Genomic DNA, 27,771 nt, shown 5'->3' with positions numbered 1-27,771 from the left:
TGGAAGGGGATTTCAGGTTTCAAGGGGATTGGGTGGAAGAGGGGGATTCACCAAATCTCCTGAAATCCTCTCCTCCCAAAACCCCCCGCAATCCCTTGCTGCCAAACAAGGGATATAAAGAGCATTCCTGATAACAATCATCCCTTTAATTATTTTAGAGCATAGTCAGATTAACATTGTTCCCCGAAGACATTACCAAGCAAATGAATTAAGGACAGATGGACACAGGGGGTGGCAAACAATCACACAAAAACACAATATCCTGGTTGAACCAAATAAAACAGACTACAATAAACAGATCAGGTATTGTTCCGATTACACTGATATCAAAGAATAGACCAAAACATGCATCTATTATCCGTCCACATACAACGCACGTATACAAACACATCTAAATGTAGACCAACCACAGATAGCGTACCATTTGGATCTGCTCTTGCGTCCCTTTTTATCCACTCTTACAAGGGTGTGCATTGTCATAGCGAGGGTGCCACAGATTTTGCAAGAATTCACGCACATCATCTGGCCTTGAACACCCACAGTGGCCAGACGACTACCACGAACCAGAAACTCCAAGCGTTCAATAATGATACCACCAACTTATCTGATAGTTGGAATTGAGGAAAAACAGAGTATTTATCACTTGATATTGCCACAGCTCATGAAGTTCCAAAGGGCAGAATCATGGAAACTTGGATACTGAACAACATGACACAGTATTATTTAGTCAGCTGAGATGTACAAAAATATGAAAAGGACGACAGGACAGTGATATATAGAAATGGGAAATAATAACGTACAACTTGTTTCTTCACTCCAAAGATTTGAGCAGACGGAATAAGCCAGCCGCTTCCCTTATTCGTGAGAACTCTATGCAGAACGCCTGTACCTCAATGAAAAGATCTTGAACTGCATGTAGAAAACCATGCACAACCATAACTAACGTCTCATGGCATTTAAAAGTTGTCAAATGCAATCACTTCAGCTGGTGACTTCAACTAGCACTAGCTGGCCCAAAACTAATTATATAAATACACTTTAGACTTCTTTCACTAAGAGGGCATCTGCGATTCCCAGAAAATAGATCAGCTCGCGTCAGAAACAGGGAAATTTTCTACGAATCAAAGAGGCCATAAATGCAGAACAAAAACAAATGTTATCTCATGTAAAAACTGAAAGCGGAATTTAACTAACCATTCCAAAAGTAACTCGGTTTTACCTAACCATGCAAACAATTAGCATATGCTTTTACAGATCTACCCACTATCAACAACATTTCTAACCACTATGACTTTTCGTGCTTGGAGGCACAATATGGAACTTGATATCCAGTTCATCCAAATGGTTTTTAACCGAACTCTAATGGTAATTGCCAAAATCAGGTAACCACTAGCTGAAAAATCACTCTGTTATGCACAATGATAAGAAAGGAAAATCAATTTGATCAAATCAGTATAAAAAACATTTAGAGAAAATGCTAAACAAAGCCTTTAGTCCCAAACAAGTTGGGATAGGCTAGAGCTGAAACCCATAAGATCTTGAAACCAACTAATGGTTCTGACACATGGATAGCCAACTTCCGCACCCCTTTCCATTGCTAGTTCTCTGGTGATATTCTAGTCCTTCAGATCTCTCTTTATGGACTCCTCCCATGTCAAGTTTCGTCTACCCCGACCCCTCTTGAGATTATCAACCCGCTTTAGCCGTCCGCTATGCACTGGAGCTTTCGGGGGCTTGTGCTGAATATGCCCAAACCAATGTTGGACAAGCTTCTCTTCAATCGGTGCTACCCAACTCTATCCCGTATATCATCATTCCGGACCCAATCCTTTCTTGTGTGGCCACGCATCCATTTCAACGTGCGCATCTCCACTACACCTAATTATTTAAAATGCCAGCTTTTAGTCAGCCAACACTCAGCACCATACAATATTGCAGGTCAAATCGCCGTCATATCAAACCTGCCTTTTAGCTTTTATAGCGCACTCGTCACAAAGAACGCCGGAATCTTGGCACCACTTCATCCATCCGACTTTGATTCGATGGCTCACGGCTACATCAATATCACCATCTTTCTGTAATATTTGACCGCAAATATCAAAAGTTGTCCTCTTGAGGTACCACCTACCTATCAAGGCTAACCTCCTCTCGTGAGTGGTACTAAAACCGCACTGCATGTACTCAGTTTTAGTTCTAGTAAGTCAAAAATCTTTTGATTCCAAGGTTTGTCTCTATAGCTCTAACTTTCTATCAACCCCCGTGGGACTATCATCGACTAGCACAACATCATCGCAAAAAGCATACATCATGAATATCTCCTTGTATATCCCTTGTGACCTCATCCATCACCAAAGCAAAAAAGATAGCACAACATCATCGCAAAAAGCATACATCATGAATATCTCCTTGTATATCCCTTGTGACCTCATCCATCACCAAAGCAAAAAAGATAAGGGCTCAAAGCTAAGGCTTGGTGCAATCCTATTTTAATCGGGAAGTGATCAGTGTCGCCCTCACTTGTTCCAACACTTGTCACAACATTATGTACATTATTGGGACTTTGTGTTTCTCCAAGGCCGACCACATGACATTTCATGACATCTTATTGTGGGCCTTCTCCAAGTCAATAAACACCACATGGAGGTCCTTCTTTTGTCCTTGTATCTCTCCATAAGTTGTCATACAAAGAAAATGGTTTCCATGGTCGACCACCCAGGCATGAAACTGTTAGAGTTATAATATAAGTCATGTACCTATTTGTATTTATCCCAATATATAAGGGGTTTCCTGCATATAGTCCATCACCTGCATATAGTCCATCACCTGTACATGTATATATACTGGCCTATAGCCTCATGGGAATACAAGTTGCATATTCCTAACATGGTATTAGAGCTAGGTCAATTTTCTGCACGCTGCAACTCGTGCGATTGATCCGTCTCTCCGCTCCCGATCGAAGCTGATCCTCGATCTCCTCCTCCCTCGTCCCGTCGAAGCTACTGGATCTCGAAGCCCGTCCAGTCCCGATCCCAGCGGCAGGTCCTCCCGTGGCTCTCTGCTTCCTCTATCTGGAGGTCCAACTCCCAAAGACCCTCAGAATCACGGCGGCGAGGACCAGCCCCAACCAGAGTGTGCGTGCGACGGTCCTGGACAGAACAAGAGTCAAGGTCAAGGATGACACGACAACCAGAATCAGCAAGTTGACCAGCGGAAAACAGATTCATGGTAAGTCGAGGAACATGAGCAACATCAGGAACAAAATAAGGAATGGTAAGATTGCCTCTACTAACGACAGGAAGGGGAGTACCATCAGCGGTAAGGACATGAACAGGAGAATCAAGCGATCGAAGAGAGGCCAGAGTGGAAGAATTAGAAGTCATATGAAAGGAAGCTCCAGAGTCCAGAACCCATGGGGATGTACCTGACTGTGTAGAAGGTGGTTGCTCAGTGCGGGAAGCCTCAGTCACAGAACCAGCAGTACCCGTTGAGGAAGAACCTGAAGCAGCGAGCAGACGCTTAACTCTCAGAATATCCTGCTCAGTCAAAGCGATGGCTGAAGCTGTCGAGGTAGATGACGAAGTCTCTGTAGATGATGATCGCGCCTTGCGCAAGTGTTCCTTCTTCGTGTAGCAGTGGGACTCAATATGACCATCATTGTTGCAGTAGCCACAATGTGGACGGGGGAGATCTGAGCCTCCAGAAGGAGTGGGCAAGAGCAGCGGAGCACTCGAGCGAGAAGGTGTCGGTGCAGCAGGTAGCGTAGAAGGAGACCGAGCAGCGAGCACCGAGGGAACCTCCAGCAAACCAGCACCACGTAAGCGAGTCTCCTCAGCACGAATCTCAGAAAGCGCCTCCATGAGAGAAATACGGCCACGAGCAAACAACTGAGCACGTCGGGGCTCAAACTCCTTACGAAGTCAAGACAGGAACTCGTAGACGCGATGAAACTCCAAATCGGCCTGGACAGCCTGGCAACAGGGGCAAGTGCGACAACCAGCACTGCGGAGAGAATCAAGCTGGCACCAGATAGCAGAACTCTGTGCGTAGAAGTCATCAACAATAGAGTCACCCTGCTGAAGAGCATGCTCCTGACGGACCATAGAGAGGTATAAGGCATCACCCGAGGGCTCATAGCGCTGACGAAGGCGAGTCCATATCTCAAACACAGTAGGAAGGCCTAGAAACTCAAAGGCAAACTGAGGCAGAACGCTAGCAGTGAGAACAGCTGCAGCATGAGCATCATCATCAAGCCACTGGGTGTAAGCAGACAGAGCACCATGATACGTCTGAAGAGCCTCCTCATAAGCCAAAGCCTTCTCATCATAAGCACGGATAGCGGCCTCATCAGCAAGCTTAGCCGCATCCTTTGCGGCCTGAGAAGCATCCGCAGGAAGAGCCGGTGGGGTCGGCGAAGTGGGAGCCACGGGAGGAACCGGACATGGCGGACGGCAGACCTCGCCAGAAAGAAAACCCCATAGGCAGATGCCACACATGTGAATGCGCATGAAGCCAATGAACTCGGTGTAATTAGTGCCATCAAAGATCACCGGACAACGAGGAATAGCAACGTAGCCGGATGCAGCAGACATTTTTTTTTAACTCAGTCAGCGAGTCGCGTCCGCGTCTGACAGCAGGATTGGAGCCGACGTGGTATGGTGAGATGAGGCGTCAGATCTGGCGGAGCCGTCTGATGGAAATTGCCTCGATCTGGAGATGGGAATCACGTCCGCTGGGAACAGCCTTGATCTGCTGATGGGAACACGTCCACTGGGAACAGCCTCGATCTGTGGATGGGAACCACGTCCGCTGGGAACCGCCTTGAGCTATTGATGGGAACCACGTCCGCGTGAGGGAGCCGCCTCAATCTGGCGATCGCGTCGGCTGATGGGAACCGCTCGATCGGGAGGCTCGCAAGGCACGGGAGGAACCGCCTCGATCGGGCTGCCTCGATCTGGCGAGCGACGGGAGGAACCGCTCGATCTGGCGAGCCACGGGAGGGAACAGCGTCGCTGGGGATGCCTCGATCTATATCGCCGCGAGAGCAGAGTCGGTTCTGGACGGGATCCGGTGACGAGGATGACGAGGAGGAGCGGATCAACAGCACGAGTTGCGGCGTGCGAAAGTTAACCTAGCTCTAATACCATGTTAGGAATAAGCAACTTGTATTCCCATGAGGCCATAGGCCAGTATATATACATGTACAGGTGATGAACTATATGCAGGAAACCCCTTATATATTGGGATAAATACAAAAGGGTACATGACTTATATTATAACTCTAACAACTCGTTCCTTCCAGCAGTGGCATCATCGACTTGGTCATCTGTGTGGTTCTCGTTTGTCGTCGTTAGTTCGTCGAGGTCTTCTGGGGTCTGTCTCAGGAGATGCCTCTTTAGAGTATCAGGGTTGTCGTCTTGGCAAAAGCAAATTCAGTTACCATATCCACATAGTGAGTCAGTGTCTAAGCGTCCTTTTGATTTAGTTCATTCCGATGTATGGGGTCCCGCTCCCTTCGCTTAGAAAGGGGGTCATAAATACTATATTATTTTCATAGATGACTTCTCTCGTTACACATGGCTTTATTTCATGACTTCTCGTAGTGAGGTGTTGTCCATTTATAAGCGTTTTGCTGCCATGGTTCATACTCAGTTCTCTTCTCCCATTCGTGTGTTCCGTGCTGACTCCGCTGGCGAGTATATCTCTAAGATGTTGCGTGGTGTTCTTGCTGAGCAAGGGACTCTCTCTCAATTCTCTTGTCCTGGTGCTCACGCTCAGAATGGTGTGGCTGAGCGCAAGCATCGTCATCTTCTTGAGACAGCTCGTGCCTTGATGATTGTTGCCTCTCACCCGCCTCATTTTTGGGCTGAGGCCGTCTCCACCTCCACCTATCTCATCAATTTCCAGCCTTCCGCTGCTCTACAAGGTGGTGTTCCTTTCGAGCATCTTTTTGATCGTTCTCCCGATTATTCGATGCTTCGCTTGTTTGGTTGTGTTTGCTATGTTCTCCTTGCCCCCCCGCGAACGCACCAAACTGACCGCTCAGTCTGTTGAGTGTGTCTTCTTAGGCTATAGTGATGAGCATAAGGGCTATCGTTGTTGGGATCCTATCAGTCGTCGGATGCGTATCTCTCGGGATGTGACTTTCGATGAGTCTCATCCCTTCTAGCCACGCCCATCTTCCTTGACCTTTTCAGTGGAGGATATCTCTTTCCTCACTTTTCCCGACACACCTATCACACCCGTCGAGCCTTTGCCTATGCCTATTCGTTCCGCTCCCTCTGCTTCTCCACCTCCAGTCGATTTGTCGTCACCATCTTCCACGGTCTCCTCGTCTAGCATGTCACCGGATTCTACACCTTCATCTCCGGTGACTTCTTCGTCGCCACTCCCCGATTCTACCTTGATGATTCCTCCTTCCATTGTTCCATCTTTTCCTCAGTGTTACACTCGTCGTTCACGTTCTGTGGATGTGTCGTCATCCTCGTCTCAGCCTGTTTATGGCTTGCGTTCTCGTCCTCGTCCGCCTGTTGATCGCTTTGGATTTTCCACCGCTGGTGCTGCTGTTCTTGAGCCAACTACTTATCATCAGGTTGTTGTTCATCCTAAATGGCAGTTTGCGATGGCAGAGGAGATTGCTGCTCTTGAACGCAATGGTACGTGGGATCTTGTTTCCCTTCCTCCCGGAGTTCGTCCCATCACTTGTAAGTGGGTCTACAAGGTTAAGACTCGCTCTGATGGTTCTCTTGAGCGTCACAAAGTTCGTCTTGTGGCTCGTGGTTTTCAGCAGGAGCATGGTCGTGATTATGACGAGACCCTTGCTCCTGTGGCTCACATGACCACTGTTCGTACACTTCTTGCCTGGCCTCTACACGTCACTGGTCTATCTCTCAGCTTGATGTTAAGAATGCTTTTCTTAATGGTGAGCTGCATGAGGAGGTGTACATGCAGCCACCACGTGGGTATTGTTAGGAAAGCAACTTGTCTATATTGAAGGCCCAAGGGGCATATATATATTACACATGACCTGAGGTGCAAGGAAAGTAAACATAGACTAATAAGGACTCCTAGACTAATACTAATAGACTAATAAGGACTCCTAGAGTAATACTAATACTTCCTAACACCCCCCCTCAAATGCAAAGCGTATGCAATAGCATTGCATTTGAAGAAGTGTAATAATACTAAAAAAATGATAATCCAAATCCTCGTCTTGAAAGTGTCGTCATAGCATGAAGAGTCTTCAAAACTTGTCGAGTCGCCGAAGAAGTGAACGAAGAGATGGCACATCAGAGGTAGACACCGCATCACTTGAAGATACAAGATAAGTATGAAGAGAAGATGGATAGTCAAAAGAAGATGTCACATCAAGAGAATAAAGCATTGCAGAAAATCATAGTCCACGACAACCGTCGGCGAAAGAAGCTCGGCGGATAAGGCACGATGGACGTAGATCGACAATGCAAAAGAAGTCCAGACAATTCTATAGAAAAACAACAAGGGCAAGGTGGCCACAAAAGTTGCATAGAGAGGATCAGGACCGGAGAAAGGCTGACGGACTAAGGTATGGTGGACTCGCATGGCATGAGAAAACACAAAATATCAACGGATTTGGTGAACGCAGCGGAAAACAATAAAGCTAAAAACTAGGAAGCATACTAGATGCTATGAAGGAAGACTAGTGACGATGGGCAAAGAAGAAAAATAATAAAAGATCTGTTACATGAGATCAAGCAGCGGACCAAGACTGTCGCACGAAGCAACTCAAGGCAGCCAAACAGAGAAACCAGATCCAATTGGGTGACTAGCAGACGGAGCGGCAGGAAGTAGCCAGCAGCACCGTGTAGCCACAGGGAAGCAACTAGAACCAGGTAGCCGTAGCACCACGTAGCAGCATGCAACACCAGGTGGTAGACAAGCATGCAGCAGCAGCCAGCGTGGCAGGAGATAGCAACAACCACGCAGGCTGGGCAACAGTGAGGAAACGCGGGACACTGCGTAGCAGGAAGCCGACGTATTGATCATTGAGGCACAGCTGCAGTCCAGGGCGACCGAGGCGGCCAAGCACGGTGACGCACTGCGGTCCGAGGCAGTAAGCTTGGCGTCCAAGCACGGGGCGTGCTGCAGTCCAAGGCGTCCGAGGCGGCCACCTTCGCGGCCAAGCACGGGGCAACGCTGCGGCGATCTGGAAGGCCCGGGTCGATCTGGATTCATGCGGCGGCTGGGGGCGCGAGATCCAGATGAGGCAGCGGCGGCTGGAGGCGAGGGCTGGAGGCGGCGGCGGCGGCGCGCCAGGAGGCGCAGACGGCGCAAAAGCTGCGGAGGTCGAGGGAGGCGAGGCACAGGACGAGCAGCGACGAGATCCAGCGACCAGGAACGACGGCTGGAGCAGGAAAAGAAAAAAAAAATAGATCGTCAGGACGAGTTGCGGCGTCCGGAGACCTAAACCTAGGCTCTAATACCATGTTAGGAAAGCAACTTGTCTATATTGAAGGCCCAAGGGGCATATATATATTACACATGACCTGAGGTGCAAGGAAAGTAAACATAGACTAATAAGGACTCCTAGACTAATACTAATAGACTAATAAGGACTCCTAGAGTAATACTAATACTTCCTAACAGGTACTCTGTTCCTGATGGCATAGTATGTCGTCTTCGTCGCTCTCTCTATGGCCTTAAGCAAGCCCCCCGCGCCTGGTTTGAGCGTTTTGCCTCTGTGGTGACTGCTGCTGGTTTTTCACCCAGTGTTCATGATCCAGCATTGTTTATTCACCTTTCTCCTCGTGGTCGGACTCTTCTTCTCTATGTTGATGACATGGTCATCACTGGGGATGATCCCGAGTATATTGCCTTTGTTAAGGCCCGTCTTAGTGAGCAGTTCCTTATGTCTGATCTTGGACCTCTTCGCTACTTTCTTGGGATTGAAGTTTCTTCTACCTCTGATGGCTTCTTTATATCCCAGGAAAAATATATCCAGGATCTTCTTGCTCGTGCTGCTCTTACTGATGAGCGCATTGTTGAGACTCCTATGGAGCTCAATGTTCACCTCCGTGCTACTGATGGTGATCCCCTGCCTGACCCGACGCGTTATGATCATCTTGTTGGCAGTCTTGTTTACCTAGCTGTCACTCGTCCGGATATCTCTTATCCGGTTCATATTCTGAGTCAGTTCGTCTCTGCTCCCACATCGGTTCACTAGTCATCTCCTCCGTGTTCTCCGATATCTTCGGGGCACGATCTCTCACCGTCTATTCTTTCCTTGCTCCAGTTCTTTACAGCTTCAGGCCTATTCGGATGCTACGTGGGCTAGTGATCCTTCAGATCGCCGTTCACTTTCTGCTTACTGTGTTTTTCTTGGTGGTTCTCTCATTGCCTGGAAGACGAAGAAACAGATTGCAGTTTCCCGTTCGAGTGCAGAGGCTGAGTTACGAGCGATGGCTCTTTTGACGGCAGAGGTGACTTGGTTAGGGTGGTTACTTCAGGATTTTGGTGTTTTCTGTCACTACACCGACTTTGCTTTTATCTGACAGTACAGGTGCTATTAGCATTGCGCGCGATCCTGCGAAGCATGAGCTCACCAAGCATATTGGTGTTGATGCTTTCTATGTGCGCGCTGTTGTGCAGGATCAGGTTGTTGCTCTTCAGTATGTGTCTTTCGAGTTACAGTTGGCGGATTTCCTGACGAAGGCCCAGACTAGAGCACAACATGGCTTTTATCTCTCCAAACTCAGTGTTGTTCACCCACCATGAGTTTGAGGGAGGGTGTTAGAGTTATAATATAAGTCATGTACCCTTTTGTATTTATCCCAATATATAAGGGGTTTCCTGCATATAGTCCATCACCTGTACATGTATATATACTGGCCTATGGCCTCATGGGAATACAAGTTGCATATTCCTAACAGAAACCAATCTGATCTTTTGTCACACTTGTCATTCTTCTTAAGCGATGCTAATGACTCTCCCGTATGCATGGATTCCAAATTCCATAAGGTGTTCTATCTTAGATATTTGATACATACCATTTATACCAGGAGGACAGAAATATATATTTTGCAACTAACTACAAAACCGGCAAGTAGCTAAAGAAAATGTGCATTTTCAACATATTGTATGAGTACAGGAATAAGGTTAAATAAACAAACATCAACTACCTACAAAGATGTGCAGTGCAAGAGAGAATGAGAGATAGAACTGTGGAAGCATGGTTGTGCAATAATCATTTGTATGAAGTAAAAGTAGAGGTTGGGCAGCATGGATACAGTTTTGTTATCATACTCATTGTCGGGGAAAAACCAACACCTATGGGAAACTAGAGGAGTCCCTTGATCGTTTGGCGGGGAGAAGGAGGTATGGCGTCGAGAGCGGAACTAGCAATCAACACCGGCAAGGTCCCTTTTACCCAGGTTCGGGCCACTTGGCGCGTAAAACCCTACTCCTGCTTAGTTTGTATTGTGGGTTTACTATAGGTTGATTTTGCTACAGTAACTTAGTAGGTGGTTAGGGAGTCTCTGATCCCCAAAAAGTCCCCAAAAAGTCCAACCCCAAAGAATGAGCTTTGGGCCTCCTTTTATAGGCAAAGGGGTCACCAACAGTGTGCTCACAGGAGGTACAGCGAACAGTGTTCACCGCTTTACTTCTTCGGTGGTGTCAGGGGCAGTAAATGCCTTGTCTGGCCCCTGACCTGCCGCAAGGTGGTTGCGACACGTACCCAGGTCAATCGACACCTGGGCCTAGCGCTGGCACACGAGGGGTGTGCTGGAGCGGTCGGATTGCGGTAGAAACTTGTGGGGATACCTGGCGAGCCACAGGGACTTGCTGGCCTGGAGCCTCCTTCGGGTGACTCGGTCACCTCCCCGGCAAGGAAGGCTTGCCGGGAGCCTTGGACACTTTCCTGACAAGGAGGGTTTGCCGAGGGCCTCGCCAGTCTGTGCGAGTCTTCCAGGCAAGGGAAGCTTGCCGGGGCCTTGCTAATCTTCGGGTAGTCTTCCCGGCGAAGTGGTCTTGCCGGGGCTTTGGTAATCTTCCCGGCAAGGAGGGCTTGCCGGGGCCTTGCGTCTGGAACCCTTGTATTCCACGCCCCTAGAGAGGGAAGGGCGTGGCCTTGGTGGATCTTGGATCGCCTCCCTGTTGTTCTTCCCGGCACACTGCTGTCGGGGGCGTTGTCGATGCCCGTGCACAAGTCTGGGGCACAAGGGACCCCAGTCTCTAGTGCACCGACAGGAGCCCCCGGGCCTGGGCCACGCCGGCACGCGGGGCGTTGCTGGGCCAGGCCCAAAGTAGTGCACGGGCTTCCCTAGCAGAGAGCTCTGCAGTCTTGGAGCCGTTGCAGGCGGCCCTTCCCCACGTCGCGCATAAAACGCGCGACGTGGAGAAGTGCGCGCATAGTAACCTCCCCACCTCCCGACGCATTACCGCCACTCGTGAAGCATGCGCAGTAAAGGTTGGGCAAGTGGCATTCGTGGCCATAATGGCCGCAGTCGTGGCAGGACCCGCCCCCGCATGCATTGGTGCAGCGGGGCGGTTCCCTGTTCGCATGTGATCATGGGTGACTGGGCGGATGGGGTGGCGGTTTCTGGAGTGAGGGGTGTCATCCCCCCGCGCCTTCCCTATAAATTAAGGAGTTTGCGAGGGGGTTTTGCTCATCCATCAGCTCCCGGAACATCACCACTCCTAGCTTTGGATCTGTAGAATCTTTTCTAGCTTCAGGTGGCACTCGCCCCTAACCATGGCTAGGGGACGAGGGAGGCCACCATCGGCCGCCAGGGCGGCAAGGGGATCCCACTCGGATCATGCCACAACTTCAGGGGGTGCAGCCGAAGGGCGAGGAGCCGCGGTCGGCATCTCCGTCTTCTCCTGGGCTTGTTCCCGCGGGAACTCATGTTGAAAGGACTCCGTTGGAGTTTCTTATTAGACTGCAAGGTCGCATCCGGACCCGGCTTCAACTCCCCATCACCTTCGCCAAGGTGATGAGCGAAGAGAAGCCCCCGATGTTGCGGCTTCAGGTGCACGGGTGCGGCAACGGCGCGGTCCCGGTGGCCGTGTAGCAGCTAGGACCTCGGCTCCTGTTCCTCGGTCGCGGGTGGAAGAGCTTCGCCCGTGCCCATAACCTCTGGGATGGGCACGTTCTTCGCTTCAAGATGATGGCGGACAACCTGCTCTCCGTCAAGATTTAAGGGAGCTCCGGTGCGCGCCTCGGCTACTGCGAAGAGAGCTCGAGCGGGACTGGCAGCCCTTCCTCGCGCGAGAGCGACGAGGACGGGTTGGATGGTAGCGATGGCGAGCACGGGTCAGACCCTCGGTAGGCTAAGCCTGGGTACGAGGATCTGACCTTGGACTGACCGTCGATCGAACCATCACCGTCAGTCCGCGGTCCTCCTCCTCCCCGGCATGGGCTGATGAGCCGGAAGAACCGACGCTGCCGCATACCGCGGGATTGCCTGGTCTTCGTTCCCGCCGTCCCTTCAGGCCCCGTTCTCGGCTGCGCAATGCTGGCCCAGGATGGGCCAGCATTGGTCGCGCCGGGGGCCTTGCCGCTTCTTGTCTTCTTGAACTTCTGTCCGGCGAATGTCCCTCGTCAAAAGACAGTGTAATAGGTTAGAGTAGCAAAAATCATTCATGTAGTATGTCTGAGTTTGTTTCAAACAAATGAATGAAATGTTGTTCCCTTTTCGTTCGATTCTTTCCCTTGTATGATACGCCTTTTGCGTTTTCCGGAAGCTTGCCGACATGAATGGTCCTGCCGCTGGTGCTTTGAGGAACGGGTCCTTAGCAGTTCGCTTGAGGGGTCGTTACCGGCAAGGCTCCTTGCCACACTCAGTGCAACCATTAGATCGTCGAGCGCAGCTCAAGGCGAAATAAGGTGTCATGTAGCCACTTAGACTGTTGAACCGGTTCGAAACAGTGAGAAGGTGGTCTGTGGCCGTTCAGGTCGTCGAACTAGTTCGAAACAGAGCTAAGGCGCAATGATCCTGACAAGGTTCCATCTACGCGCAGGTTTCTCAAACAAGGTGCGGGATCTTTCAGAAAGGGAACAACCTATCTACTCTAAAGTCTCAATCTGAAATATTTATCACTTACCTGTCATGTCGCGGTATTTCTCTCGCGACGCTTGGGTCTTTTGCCGGGGCTTCAGACCCCCGGCAAGCAGGAGACTATACTCTTCCGGCAACTTCCCCTCCGGCAAGGTATTTTGCCGACAGTTTCTCGACTGCCGTCTAGAAGGGGCGTTGCCGGAGTATTGTTCCTTTTCATGTTTTGCCTGGTCGTGCTGGCGGAGCCCCCGAACGCACCATTGGCGAAGACGTGACGCTTCCGGGGGGGAAAGCGTTCGGCTGGAGTGCGCCTCAGCTACGGGGCCGGTAGGCGCATTCTCGACGGCTATGCACCTCTCCGTGGGGGTGCGTCGGCCGAAGTATGCGCCGGAGGCCTCGCCGGAGCCCCCAGGCACACCCTCTACAGCAGCGCATTGTCCCGGAGCGGTACGTCAGCCTGGTGCTCGCGGGCACGAGGTCTCCGCCCTCCCTAGCCCACGTTCGCGCAGCGAGGCGCTCGCGAAGGCGTCAGGAGATCATGGCGAAGTAGAGCAACCACTGTTGCGCCCTGCTTCAAGGGTCCGCAATGGTGTGCTCCACCTCCCGAGATCTAATGCGGAACTTGCTTGAATCCGCAAAGAAGACCTCAACCATAGATCCCCCTACCAGGCGCGCCAAAGATGTCGGGAAAAAAGCAACACCTATGGGAAACTCGAGGAGTCCCTAGATCGTTTGGCGGGGAGAAGGAGGTATGGCGTCGAGAGCGGAACTAGCAATCAACACCGGCAAGGTCCCTTTTACCCAGGTTCGAGCCGCTTGGCGCGTAAAACCCTACACCTGCTTAGTTTGTATTGCGGGTTTAATGTAGGTTGATTTTGCTACAGTAACTTAGTAGGTGGTTAGGGAGTCTCTGATCCCCAAAAAGTCCCCAAAAGGTCCAACCCCTAAGAATGAGCTTTGGGCCTCCTTTTATAAGCAAAGGGGTCACCAACAGTGTGCTCACAGGAGGTACAGCGAACAGTGTTCACCGCTTTACTTCTTCCGTGGTGTCAGGGGCAGTAAATGCCTTGTCTGGCCCCTGACCTGCCGCAAGGTGGTTGCGACACGTACCTAGGTCAATCGACACCTGGGCCTTGCGCTGGCACACGAGGGGTGTGCTGGAGCGGTCGGATTGTGGTAGAAACTTGTGGGGACACCTGGCGAGCCACAGGGACTTGTTGGCCTGGAGCCTCCTTCGGGTGACTCGGTCACCTCCCCGGCAAGGAAGGTTTGCCGGGAACCTTGGATACTTTCCTGACAAGGAGGGTTTGCCGGGGGCCTCGCCAGTCTGTGCGAGTCTTCCCGGCAAGGGAAGCTTGCCAGGGCCTTGCTAATCTCCGGGTAGTCTTCCCGGCGAAATGGTCTTGCCGGGGCTTTGGTAATCTTCCCGGCAAGGAGGGCTTGCCGGGGCCTTGCGTCTGGAACCCTTGTATCCCACGCCCCTGGAGAGGGAAGGGTGTGGCCTTGGTGGGTCTTGGATCGCCTCCCTGCTGTTCTTCTCGGCACACTGTTGTCGGGGGCGTTGCCGATGCCCGTGCACAAGTCTGGGGCACAAGGGACACCAGTCTCTAGTGCACCGACACTCATGAATCGTTATGGATCAAGAAGGCAAAATTGAATATTTAATAATCAATGAAAACTCAATAATATAAATGATAGTGTACAGATTAAAATCTCTAAAGCACACAGAGCATGCTCACCGTTAATAATTTGATTTCGGATGAGGCTCTGGAGGAAAACACAAACCAATCTCACCAGTCTGTTCTGCATGTACTTATCCTGCAAGGGAAAAATGATTATATGTTACGGATTTGGCGATATTTGAAAATTTACCCAAGTGGCATGACCATTACAAAATCATTAACCTCTAAGCGAACAAATATTTTCTTACGAGTAGACAATGTTTAGTAAGTACACAAATTATTCAGCAGTGATGCAAAAAGTAGAACAAGAGCTGCCAATTACACATGGGTTAGCAACAATAGCTGTCAGCTATGCAAGCATTTAACTCACAAAACAAGACAGTGGCTTATTCAGTTGTTCACATGGGCAAAATAACCTAAACTACTCTCTGTGTACCACAGTAACTAACCACATCCCAGGATGCGCATAGACAAGGAAGCATTAAATATACTCCCTCTGTACCACAATACTTGTTGTTGGAGAGAACTAGTCTAGTTCTCCCCAACAAGAAGTATTTAGGAACAGAGGGAGTATTAACTTGTACTCTCTCTGTCCCAAAATAACTGTCTCAACTTTGTACTAGCTCTAGTATAAAATTATACTAAGTTTAAGACAATTATTTTGGGACGGAGGGAGTATAACACAACCGCCTAGCCTCTTTCGAAGCATTCAATTAAGCGCAAAGATTGGAAATATATCAATAACTTCTCCTTTCATTTCCTTTTTCCATGGAGAACAATTTTCAACCGGTTCAAAGAGAATGTCCTGAGGCCAATGACAGTAATAGTGAAATAGAGGGAGTGACTGAATAAAAGCAAATCAACATGCCAAGGTTTGATAATGCAAATAAGGTTAAATTGTGTAACTATCGGCTCGAATAAGTATTAACACAATATCGTTTAACCATCGATTTGAATGAGTTATTCTGCAACTATACGTCATCGCTCCAATTAATGATGTCAATAATTTCTAATTCAATGAATCGGAAGTGTTAGGAATAAGAACCTTGTATTCCCATGAGGCCATAGGCCAGTATATATACATGTACAGCTGGTGGGCTATATGCAGGAAACCCCTTATATATTGTGATAAATACAAAAGGGTACATGACTTATATTATAACTCTAACACACACACACACCCCTTAAACTCATGGTGGATGAACAACACTGAGTTTGGAGAGATAAAAGCCATGTTGTGCTCTAGTCTGGGCCTTCGTCAGGAATCCGCCAACTGTAACTCGGAAGGCACATACTGAAGAGTAACAACCTGATCCTGCACAGCAACGCGCACATAGAAAGCATCAACACCAATATGTTTGGTGAGCTCATGCTTCACAGGATCGCGCGCAATGCTAATAGCACCTTTACTATCACATAAGAGCAAAGTCGGTGTAGTGACAGAAACACCAAATCCTGAAGTAACCACCGTAACCAAGTCACCTCTGCCATCAAAAAAGCCATCGCTCGCAACTCAGCCTCTGCACTAGAACGGGAAACTGCAATCAGTTTCTTCGTCTTCCAGGCAATGAGAGAACACCAAGAAAAACACAGTAAACAGAAAGTGAACGGCGATCTGAAGGATCACTAGCCCACGTAGCATCCGAATAGGCCTGAAGCTGTAAAGAACTGGAGCAAGGAAAGAATAGACGGTGAGAGATCGTGCCCCGAAGATATCGGAGAACACGGAAGAGATGACTAGTGAACCGATGTGGATGTGGGAGCAGAGACGAACTGGCTCTGAATATGAACCGGATAAGAGATATCCGGACGAGTGACAGCTAGATAAACAAGACTGCCAACAAGATGACGATAACGCATCGGGTCAGACAGAGGATCACCATCAGTAGCACAGAGGTGAACATTGAGCTCCATAGGAGTCTCAACAATACGCTCATCGGTAAGAGCAGCACGAGCAAGAAGATCCTGGATATACTTTTCCTGGGATATAAAAAAGCTATCAGAGGTAGAAGAGACTTCAATCCCAAGAAAGTAGCGAAGAGGTCCAAGATCAGACATAAGGAACTATTCACTAAGACGGGCCTTGACAAAGGCAATATACTCGGGATCATCCCAAGTGATGACCATATCATCAACATAGAGAAGAAGAGTCCGACCACGAGAAGAAAGGTGAATAAACAATGCTGGATCATGAACACTGGCTGAAAAACCAGCGGCAGTCACCACAGAGGCAAAACGTTCAAACCAGGCGCGGGGGCTTGCTTAAGGTCATAGAGAGAGCGACGAAGACGACATACCATGCCATCAGGAATAGAATACCTAGGTGGTGGCTGCATGTACACCTCCTCACGCAGCTCACCATTAAGAAAAGCATTCTTAACATCAAGCTGAGAGATAGACTAGTGGCGTGTAGAGGCCACGGCAAAAAGTGTACGAACAATGGTCATATGAGCCACAAGAGCAAAAGTCTCGTCATAATCACGACCATGCTCCTGCTGAAAACCACAAGCCACAAGACAAGCTTTGTGACGCTCAAGAGAACCATCGGAGCGAGTCTTAACCTTGTAGACCCACTTACAAGTGATGGGACGGACTCCGGGAGGAAGGGAAACAAGATCCCACGTACCAGTGCGTTCAAGAGCAGCAATCTCCTCTGCCATCGCAAACTGCCATTCAGGATGAACAACGGCCTGATGATAAGTAGTCAGCTCAAGAACAGCAGCACCAGCGGTCGAAAATCCAAAGCGATCAACAGGCGGACGAGGACGAGGACGCAAGCCATAAGTAAGGTGAGACGAGGATGACGACACATCCACAGAGGCATCCACAGAACTTGAACGACGAGCGTAACACTAAGGAAAAGATGGAACAATGGAAGGAGGAATCACCAAGGTAGAATCGGGGAGTGACGACGAAGAAGTCACCGGAGATGAAGGTGCAAAATCCGGTGACATGCTAGGCGAGGAGACCGTGGAAGATGGTGGCGACAAATTGACTGGAGGTGGAGAAGCAGAGGGAGCGGAACGAATAGGCAAAGTCTCGACGGTTGTGATAGGTGTGTCCGGAAAAGTGAGGAAAGAGATATCCTGCACTGGAAAGGTCGAGGAAGATGGGCGTGGGTAGAAGGGACGAGACTCATCGAAAGTCACATCCCGAGAGATACGCATCCGACGACCGATAGGATCCCAACAACGATAGCTCTTATGCTCATCACTATAGCCTAAGAAGACACACTCAACAGACTGAGCGGTCAGTTTGGTGCGTTCGCGGGGGGCAAGAAGAACATAGCAAACACAACCAAACAAGCGAAGCATCGAATAATCGGGAGAACGATCAAAAAACGCTCGAAAGGAACACCACCCCATAGAGCAGCGAAAGGCTGGAGATTGATGAGATAGGTGGAGGTGGAGACGGCCTCAGCCTGAAAATGAGGCGAGAGAGAGGCAGCAATCATCAATGCACGAGCCGTCTCAAGAAGATGACGATGCTTGCGCTCAGCCACGCCATTCTGAGCGTGAGCACCAGGACAAGAGAATTGAGAGAGAGTCCCTTGCTCAGCAAAAACACCACGCAACATCTTAGAGATATACTCGCCAGCGGAGTCAGCACGAAACACACGAATGGGAGAAGAAAACTGAGTATGAACCATGACAGCAAAACGCTTATAAATAGACAACACCTCACTACGAGAAGTCATGAAATAAAGCCATGTGTAACGAGAGAAGTCATCTATGAAAATAATATAGTATTTATGACCCCCTTTTGAAGCGAAGGGAGCCGGACCCCATACATTGGAATGAACTAAATCAAAAGGACGCTTAGACACTGACTCACTATGTGGATATGGTAATTGAATCTGCTTGCCAAGACGACAACCCTGACACTCTAAAGAGGCATCTCCTGAGACAGGCCCCAGAAGACCTCGGCGAACTAACGACGACAAACGAGAACCACACAGACGACCAAGTCGATGATGCCACTGCTGGAAGGAACCAGTAGCCGAGGCGACCAAAGCGAAAGAACTGGCGATAGAGTGGGCAGCGGAAGGAACATGAAGCCAGTCCAACTCCCAAAGACCATGAGAATCACGGCGGCAAGGACCAGCCCCAACCAGAGTGTGCGTGCGACGGTCCTGGACAGAACAAGAGTCAAGGTCAAGGATGACGCGACAACCAGAATCAGCAAGTTGACCAGCGGAAAACAGATTCATGGTAAGTCGAGGAACATGAGCAACATCAGGAACAAAATAAGGAATGGTAAGATTGCCTCTACTAACGACAGAAAGGGGAGTACCATCAGCGGTGAGGACATGAACAGGAGAATCAAGCGATCGAAGAGAGGACGGAGTGGAAGAATTAGAAGACATGAAAAAAAGCTCCAGAGTCCAGAACCCATGGGGATGTACCTGACTGTGTAGAAGGTGGTTGCTCAGTGCGGGAAGCATCAGTCACAGAACCAGCAGTACCCGTCGAGAAAGAACCTGAAGCAGCGAGCAGACGCTTAAGTCTCAGAATATCCTGCTCAGTCAAAGCGGTGGCTGAAGCTGTCAAGGTAGATGACGAAGTCTCTGTAGATGATGATCGCGCCTTGCGCAAGTGTTTCTTCTTCGTGTAGCAGTGGGACTCAATATGACCATCATTGTTGCAGTAGCCACAATGTGGACGGGGGCGACCTGAGCCTCCAGAAGGAGTGGGCAAGAGCGGCGGAGCACTCGAGCGAGAAGGGGTCGGTGCAGCAGGTGGCGTAGAAGTAGCCCGAGCAGCGAGCACCGAGGGAACCTCCAGCAAACCAGCACCACGTAAGCGAGTCTCCTCAGCACGGATCTCAGAAAACGCCTCCATGAGAGAAATACGGCCACGAGCAAACAACTGAGCACGTCGGGGCTCAAACTCCTTACGGAGCCGAGACAGAAACTCATAGACGCGATGAAACTCCAAATCGGTTTGGACAGCCTGGCAACAGGGGCAAGTACGACAACCAGCACTGCGGAGAGAATCAAGCTGGCGCCAGATAGCAGAACTCTATGCATAGAAGTCATCAACTGTAGAGTCACCCTGCTGAAGAGCATGCTCCTGACGGACCACAGAGAGGTATAAGTCATCACCAGAGGGCTCATAGCGCTGACGAAGGCGAGTCCACATCTCAAAGACAGTAGGAAGGCCCAGAAACTCAGAGGCAAACTGAGGCAGAACGCTAGCAGTGAGAACAGCTGCAGCACGAGCATCATCATCAAGCCACTGGGTGTAAGCAGACAGAGCACCATGATACGTCTGAAGAGCCTCCTCATAAGCCAAAAACTTCTCATCATAAGCACGATCAACAGCCTCATCAACAAGCTTAGCCGCATCTTTGGCGGCCTGATTAGCATCCGCAGAAAGAGCCGGAGGGATCGGCGGAGTGGGAGCCACAGGAGGAACTGGACGTGGCGGACAGCAGACCTCGCCAGAAAGTACACCCCAGAGACGGATGCCACGCATGTGAATGCGCATGAAGCCGATGAACTCGGTGTAGTTAGTACCATCGAAGATCACCGAACGAGGGACAGAAACATAGCCCAATGCAGTAGACATTTTTTTTCTTTTTTTTTGGGTCTCACGGCAGCTGCAGATCAGAGAGGGCCGGCAGGATCTAACGATCGGGGCCGGCGGGAGCAGAGCCACCTCCTGCCTCGAGCGGGGCCAGCGGGAGCAGAGCCACCTCCTGCCTCGTGCGAGGCCAGCAGGAGCCGAGCTTGCGTCCTGCAGAGGCGCTCGGGAGCAGAGCCTGCGAGAAAAGCGGCGGACTGGGGGCGGGCGAGAGAAGGGGGATCGGCGGCGGCGAGGATCCTATAGGATCCGCGGGGGCAGGCGGGATCCGGGGCCTGCGGGACGAGCCCCCTGCTTCGATCGAGCAGGACGAGAGGAGATCGAGCAGGGACTGCTTCGAGCGCCCGGTTGGAGATCGATCGGGATGGAGAGACGGATCAATGGCACGAGTTGCAGTGTGCAAAAAATTGACCTAGCTCTAATACCATGTTAGGAATAAGCAACTTGTATTCCCATGAGGCCATAGGCCGGTATATATACATGTACAGATGGTGGACTATATGCAGGAAACCCCTTATATATTGGGATAAATACAAAAGGGTACATGACTTATATTATAACTCTAACAGGAAGAACAAGAATAAACCTTAATGTTTTGACATGATTGAATACAATTTGAGATGTATTCGTGGACAAATCCTGTCGGGAGTTCAACCGCAGTAGTAAGTCTGTTTACAACTTCCATCGAATGTAGGCTCATCTCCATGTGCACAAGAACATCAAAATAACTAAAAGGAGGAGGATCAGTACTAAGATAGAGGAAGCTGGCGCAGAGATGATCACAATTTCACGATAACAGAACATGTCAAAGAAAAGAAACAGACATTACCCTGCAATGTCCGGAGAGTTCATAAGCTTCGAAAGAAGCTCTACAGCAATGAGTGGATTATGCTCAACAAGGTCCTGAAACCATAGAAAAATATGTCAGCCCAAATACATGAAAAGTGTGAGGAGATCAACATTGTCAAGAGTATACATACTGGAAGTTTCTGTGGAGTCATCCCACAGTGATAGACTAGCTTAGAGTCCTTCACCAATTCTATAACAACTTGCTGTGAAAAGCTGCGAACAAATTAGGCTTGCACCATATGAAAATATGTTGCACGCAAATGAATGTGTTTGCATGAGAAAAAAAGGGTGCTGAAAGACATGGTGCCATAGCATTATGCCATTATCCAGCATCAGGCTGAATAAATTGAAGATTCAAGAGAACACAAAGAATCATTGGAAATACTAAAGCTGCCTAAATATTTATTGAAACACTCATTTCTCCCTAAACTGATATAGCATAAATATTAGAATGGAGCAGCGAACCTCCTGTTGAGCAGGTACAAGAGGACCTTTTAAGGCTCTCGCAATCAAATCACGGATCGCAGCCCCACGACTCGTGTCAGCACACATGCTATAATCCCATAATAGCTCATGAGTGTTGTCAGGATTTAGCCACTGTAGCTGTATTTTCAGAGCAAGTAGTCATATTAACAATAGAACTGGTATGCAAATACAACTGTTGGCTGAATATGTTACCTCCCCATCAAGTATCTGAAGTCTTGGGGGGGTCGGCCTTATCCATTGGGGACCCAATCTTCCCCATGATTTTGCTTGGAGTAAAGCAACAAGAGCAGAATCTCTATCATCGGAAGCAGATTTTTGTTTGCTTTCAGGCGCTGATATCCTAGACATTATGTGATTTTTAAAAATAACAATTTCGTAAGGAAAAGCCCAAGAAGAAATAACAGGAAGCACATTGTAACTTTGTGGAGGCAACTGAGCATACATACTCTGATGAATTGGCACAACTTTGAGGTATATCTGGATCCGGTATAGCACATCTAACAGTAGCGCTTCTGAAACTACTAGCTTGAGACTGAGGCTGTACAATATTCCCGCGGTATTGCTTCTCAAGCTGTTCCCATGACAATAGGGCCTAAATAAACAGATGACCCTGAGTTAAGAGGCCGTTAATATTGGAAATAATCTGGATATAGTTTACATCAGCTACATTCAATCAGTTCCTTTATTAAACAAAAGTTTAACAGTCTACCTGTGATGCAGAAACAGGCTCATTTACGTAATCTACAGCTGACTTTTGCAGCACCTGACAAAATAGAGCACTGCCAAACTTAGCATAGATAGACAAACTACACTTGTCGACAAGGATAAATCAAGAGATAACTATATCAAGGCCCCACTGGTATTTGATTATATCATAGGTATTTTATGGACAAGTCAAAGAGCGGAAGAAAAGACCTCGTTGTTATCATCTCCGCTGGCCGAAGTCAACAAAAGTTGGACAAATGCTCGTTCTGATTTATCTGATGATTCATCACAAGCTGCCTGTTTATAACAAATATCAAAACTTCAAGAATGATAATCTAATGCCAACAAGCTGAAGGGTAATGGATTTCAAAAGGTATTAGACTTGGCCGTTCTTCCATTGTTGCCATCGTATTTGCACAGGTTGGTGCCATGCTGAACTATGCACTTGCACAGGTTGGTGTCAACTCATAAAGAATAGTGCAACCACAATTCACTCATTCGAATAAAATTGGCCAAATTAACTGTTCTAAAAGATCAGGACGCTTCTACTTCCCAGAATTCCATGAACAGAAGAATCCCACAAGAAGCCATTGATTTTACAGTGTAAGGCATTCAAATTAGAACCATGTACACAATGCAACAACATCATGATTGACGGTGCTCTAGTATACAAATGGTCACATGGATATGAAACTAACAAGCTAAGCTAGACAGGGGGAAATTATATGTCGTGGCCCAAGAAGAGATCAGCAAGGGTTCAAACTGTTCTCAATGTTGGATAAGAGACTTTGACCTGATATTCAAAATATCAACTTCTTGAGTTCAAAACTCAAATGAACGGCCATAAAATCCAATGGAGAAGCTAGAAGCAACATCAAACTTTACATTTTGCACTACAGTGCTAACATGAGGACTGAAATGCAAGATTCAAGGGTCCTTATGCTAGCAGCTAAAGCTAGATTTTGAGTAAAGGGAACCTCGCAATATTACAGAAGATGGAAGACAAACTGTAAACTATAAGACTATTTTCAAAAAACTGAAGAAGGGTATGGCTCCGCTCCGCTCCCTCCGCTCTCTCCCGCTCCACCAGCCTGACCAAGCCCCCTACCGGCCTCGCCGCCGTTGAATCCCCGACGGCAGCCCACCTCCCCAGCCCCACCGCCACCGAACCCCCGACGGCAGCCCACCTCCTAAGCCCCCAGCCCTCCCTGGCCATGGCGTCTACAAGCGCTGATCCTGTCGAGCCCCGAGCGACCCTTTCCGGCGACTGCATGTCCTCTGGTGGCCGCTGGTCGGGCTCGTGAAGCGTGTCCTCGGCGCGCTCGTACAGCGACGTCGCGCGCACCCCGCCGGCCCCCTCACCCCACTCTGCGCCACGCGAGCCCCCTGCTCCGCGGGCCGCCGACCCCCGCAGGCCGCACGTATCAACCCGCCTCGACCCTCGTTCCGAGGTGCATCGGGTCTCCGACGGAGTCCAGGTCGACGCTGAGGGGTTTTAACAACCTCGCCGCAGAAACCGCTATCATCGCCCGCGCCAGGAGGCCGCACCCAGCCCGCCACCGCAACGACGCCGCAGCCCCTCCCCGGAGGAACTCGCTGGACTCTGCTTCCGCTGCCTCGATCCCAGTCATCGGGTGAGGGATTGCACGAACGACATCAGGTGCCGACGGTGCCTCATCCCCGGCCACGACTCACGCTCCTGCACCTCCCGCCGCGTCGGACCTACCATTCCGGCGCACGCCGCACCGGCTGCCCGGGAGCGCGCCGGACCGGCAGTTTGGGAGTGCGCTCCAGTGCATCCCCAAGAGGCGACGTGGAACGAAAACTATGGCAGAGGGACTCCATGGGAGCACCTGGGCCCGTGACATACAAGGAACCCTCGGGATACACGAGATAGGTCAGTACCTGATGCTCTGGCAGGCTGCCCAACAATTCGCCCTCTCGAATGAGCCCCCTGATCGACTGCTTTAGAAATGGACGGCCAATGGCATATACACGGCACAGTCCTCCTACGCCGCCACATTCCATAGATCCACCCGCTGCCCCTCATGGAAGCTCATCTGGAAGGGTTGGGTGCTGCCCCGCGTCAGATTCTTTCACTGGCTCGCCAACAAAGACCGATGTTGGACGGCAGCGAGACTTGCCCGGCGTGGCCTGCAGCACCACCCGAAATGCCTCCTCTGTGACCAAGACCCAGAGACTAGCCATCACTTGCTTCTAGCATGCACATTTGATAAGCAAATTTGGCATGCCATCCTGGAATGGACGCACATACCAGCGCAACCACCAGGTAACGAACCTACCATGCAGGACTGGTGGCTACGGGCGAAGGCGCAAACCCCGCCCGCACTCCACAAGGCTCTACAATCCATCACGATGTTGGTCCCTTGGATGATTTGGAAACAGCGGAATGATTGTGTCTTCGACAATGCGAGACCCTCGATAGATGCACTAGTTGACGGGATCAAAGTAGTAGCCAAATGTTGGGCACAAGCTGGGGCACAAGGGTTGAGGGTTGTACTGCCCGCCTCCTGGGACGTTCATTGATGACGAATTTGCATTGTAATAACGCCTCTTAGGAGGCATGTAATCTCCCACCTTTTCAATGAAATGAAAGCAAACGCTCCTTGCGTTTTCTCGAAAAAAAATACTATTTTCAAGGAAGGAATCCAAAGTCAAAATGAATTCAATAACAAACAATCCTCCAATTCGCACAACCATCTCCCTGAAGGCAACACATGAAATTGCAAATGAAACTTGGTTGCCAGATCAGAAAATATAACAAACAATAATACATAGATGTGTTATGCTAGCATAAAATATCACTTAACTATAAGCATAAAAATATGCCTGGCGCTGCGCGGAGATAAAATGCCTCACTTTGGCTGTGAGCGGTAGAATAGGTGGCCGGTGAGGTGTTCTGGTGGTGACGGCAATGGGGAAGGAGAGGCGGCGGCGGCGGCGGGGGAGATGTGACTGGAAGACTGATGCGTGTCTGGAAGGCAGCAGGCAAAAGAAAGAGATAGAGGAGAGCAAATGGACATTCCAGATTAGAGCATGTAGACGGTTCAGATTGGGTTGGCATGCTAGGGTTCCGTAGTGCACTTCAATGGGTCAATGCTGTAAAGCTGAACAATGCTCTGAAAAATAAATGTGTGCCATGCCTGTACAAAAATGCACCCAGCCGCCCCTGCTGTCATGTCCGCACAAACGCCTAGGCACCGCGGCGAGCTAGGCGCTAGGCAGAGGCAAAATGCTCACCTAACGTCTTGCACTTAATTTTTCTTTGATTATAAGACAAGAAAACTATCAAAATCTTTATGATTCATGCCCTATCAATCATAAACATGTCAAAGAAGCTTTACAAGTTCACATATTTATGTGTTACATATGTTGGAGGGGGGATGGATGTTTGTCCATAATGATCTAAATCACAAATAATTGGAAAACAAGGTTTTGAACTTACATTTAACAGCAGAGGAACATAGGGATTTACTGGCTGTGAGGAATAGCTCTGATGAAGAATTGCAAATGCAATTAGACGACCGGTTGGATGAAGCATTTTCTTGTCCTAGTCAATAGATAACATAACACATCAAACTTCAAACTCCATTAGTTCGTGAAACAAAGGAGGTCAACAGTCATCTCCATATTACTTACTATTACGAACAAGATACATTAATAACAAATTCTTCAAAAATTGCAAACAGACATTACAGAGTCTGTCAGTCACTATATGTAGCAGCATCCAGGTTAGGTGAAACACCTTGATGGTTGCAATGTTTTAGAGGCCCAATGCACAGTACAGCTGTTATGGAATGATTCAGGTTAGAGTTTTTTCAGATTTTTACGTGGGCAACTTGTTGGGAATTATTTATGATGATCCGCTAGTGCGCTTGAAGAAAAAAAATACATAAAATGGTAATGAACTATTTTTAGCCTCTTATTTTCCTTTTCACTACATTCGCAAATCTGATGGCATCCTGAGAAGGATACCTAAGCAAACAAATCAGATACAATGCACTGATCACCGAGTATTTGCTTGATTCTACCATGAGCGCAACCCCCTACCGTGCAATGTAATAAAAATCTCAGCGGTGCTATATCTTTAGAAGACAATTGTGCAGCTATGGCAGTAAACTCCAAATGGAACCTCAGAAAACTAGTAAACTTATTGCAATCTACAAATCCATTAAAATTCGATCCAACCTGAAACAGGAAACCATACGGAAATGCAAAATTCGCAATCGCTTCTCTACTAAAGACGCAATTAATGACACTACATCTATCAGTTCGACCCATCCTAGATCAAAAAAGTGTAACCGGAACAAAAATGTGAACAAAAGCGCAACATAGTGACCTCCGAGGCTGCAAATCTTCGTAGATCGTCAGTTAATCAAACCCATCGGCTTGTTCTTTGGACAAATGAAAGCGATACGCTCGGCATCATAATTCATCGTGCCAACCCCCCCCCCCCCCCCCCCCCCCAGCCACCCTGGGCACAGCAAAACGCACTAAATCTAACCACCCAGCACAAAAGATAAGCAAACCAAACCAAAAATGTGGCCGATCCATTCCTTCGCAAAGGGGTCTCCGACCCAATCTGGCGAACGAAGCAAGCTAGCTCTCGCGTCGCGAGGAGCTAGAGTCTCACGGAAGCGTACGAGGAGGGAGAGGGCGGGTTGGGGGGGGGGGGGGGGGGGGGGGGGGAGGGTCGGGACTTGCCTCTAGGAGGAAGCAGAGCGTAGCGCCGACGCGGAGGCGGCGCTCGCGGGGGAAGCGCACGAGGAAGTCGGCTACAACGTCGGCTAGCGGGCGCGCAGCGGATGCGAGCAGCGCAAGGAGGCCTGCCCGCTCTTCCGGACGCAGAGTTGGGACGGGGGCATCCACCGACATGGCCGTCGCCGTGGCGGTGGTCGGCGGCGAGATTTTTGCAGTTTTGGGTTTTCCCCTCTCGGTGAGAGATTCGTCAACAGTGGGGGAGTAGGCGACTTGAGGATGTGGATCGGACGGGCTGTGAGTATATATATATATATATTCTCCTCAATAGAAAGTCTATTCATCATTATATAGCAGAACAAGTTACAATTATATTTAAAATATAAATAATTAAATTTATATTTATTCATTACGTGAAATTTTACATAAAAAACAAATATATAAGTCTAAGACGAAAGAAATAGCATTTTGTGCATATTATACATTATGTGTTTACGTTTTAATTTTACTTAACATAAAATATTTTTATGGCCATTATAATTTTTTTCTTACATTTATTATTTTACATATTAAATAAAATATATTTACGACATGAAAAGAATAACTATTTCTCATCCAAAATAATGAATAGTCAATCCCTTCGCCTCAAAAGAATTTACTGTAATATATATATATATATAATTATTCATCACCCAGGATGCAGAATACTTA

At 48.9% G+C, this 27,771-nt stretch overlaps 1 protein-coding gene across 3 annotated transcripts; it reads right to left on the bottom strand.

Annotated features, from left to right (window-relative positions):
* Window positions 1-249: 249 nt before the first annotated feature.
* Window positions 250-27,347, bottom strand: LOC123400175 (CCR4-NOT transcription complex subunit 11-like). Of its 3 annotated transcripts, XM_045094590.1 has the most exons (13): window positions 27,067-27,347; window positions 25,808-25,912; window positions 22,552-22,638; window positions 22,346-22,399; window positions 22,083-22,228; window positions 21,829-21,976; window positions 21,616-21,753; window positions 21,282-21,353; window positions 21,131-21,204; window positions 20,888-21,029; window positions 14,774-14,852; window positions 801-909; window positions 250-699 (listed from the first exon to the last, which is right to left on the bottom strand). In XM_045094590.1, the coding sequence occupies exons 1-12, from the start codon at window positions 27,235-27,237 to the stop codon at window positions 812-814; spliced, it is 1,314 nt and encodes a 437-aa protein (XP_044950525.1). In that variant the 5' UTR covers window positions 27,238-27,347; the 3' UTR covers window positions 250-699; window positions 801-811. The 3 variants fall into 3 exon arrangements, 2 of the variants coding, with proteins under 2 accessions (XP_044950525.1, XP_044950526.1); XR_006610507.1 differs by lacking the exons at window positions 250-699; window positions 20,888-21,029 and having other exon boundaries at window positions 819-909; XM_045094591.1 differs by lacking the exons at window positions 250-699; window positions 801-909; window positions 14,774-14,852 and adding an exon at window positions 16,073-16,236.
* Between the last annotated feature and the right edge of the window lie 424 nt (window positions 27,348-27,771).

Source organism: Hordeum vulgare, chromosome 5H, assembly GCF_904849725.1.
Source record: "Hordeum vulgare subsp. vulgare chromosome 5H, MorexV3_pseudomolecules_assembly, whole genome shotgun sequence".
Taxonomy (NCBI): Eukaryota; Viridiplantae; Streptophyta; class Magnoliopsida; order Poales; family Poaceae; genus Hordeum; species Hordeum vulgare.
Note: the sequence above shows the minus strand (reverse complement) of the source record. Positions and strands in the feature narration are given on the sequence as shown.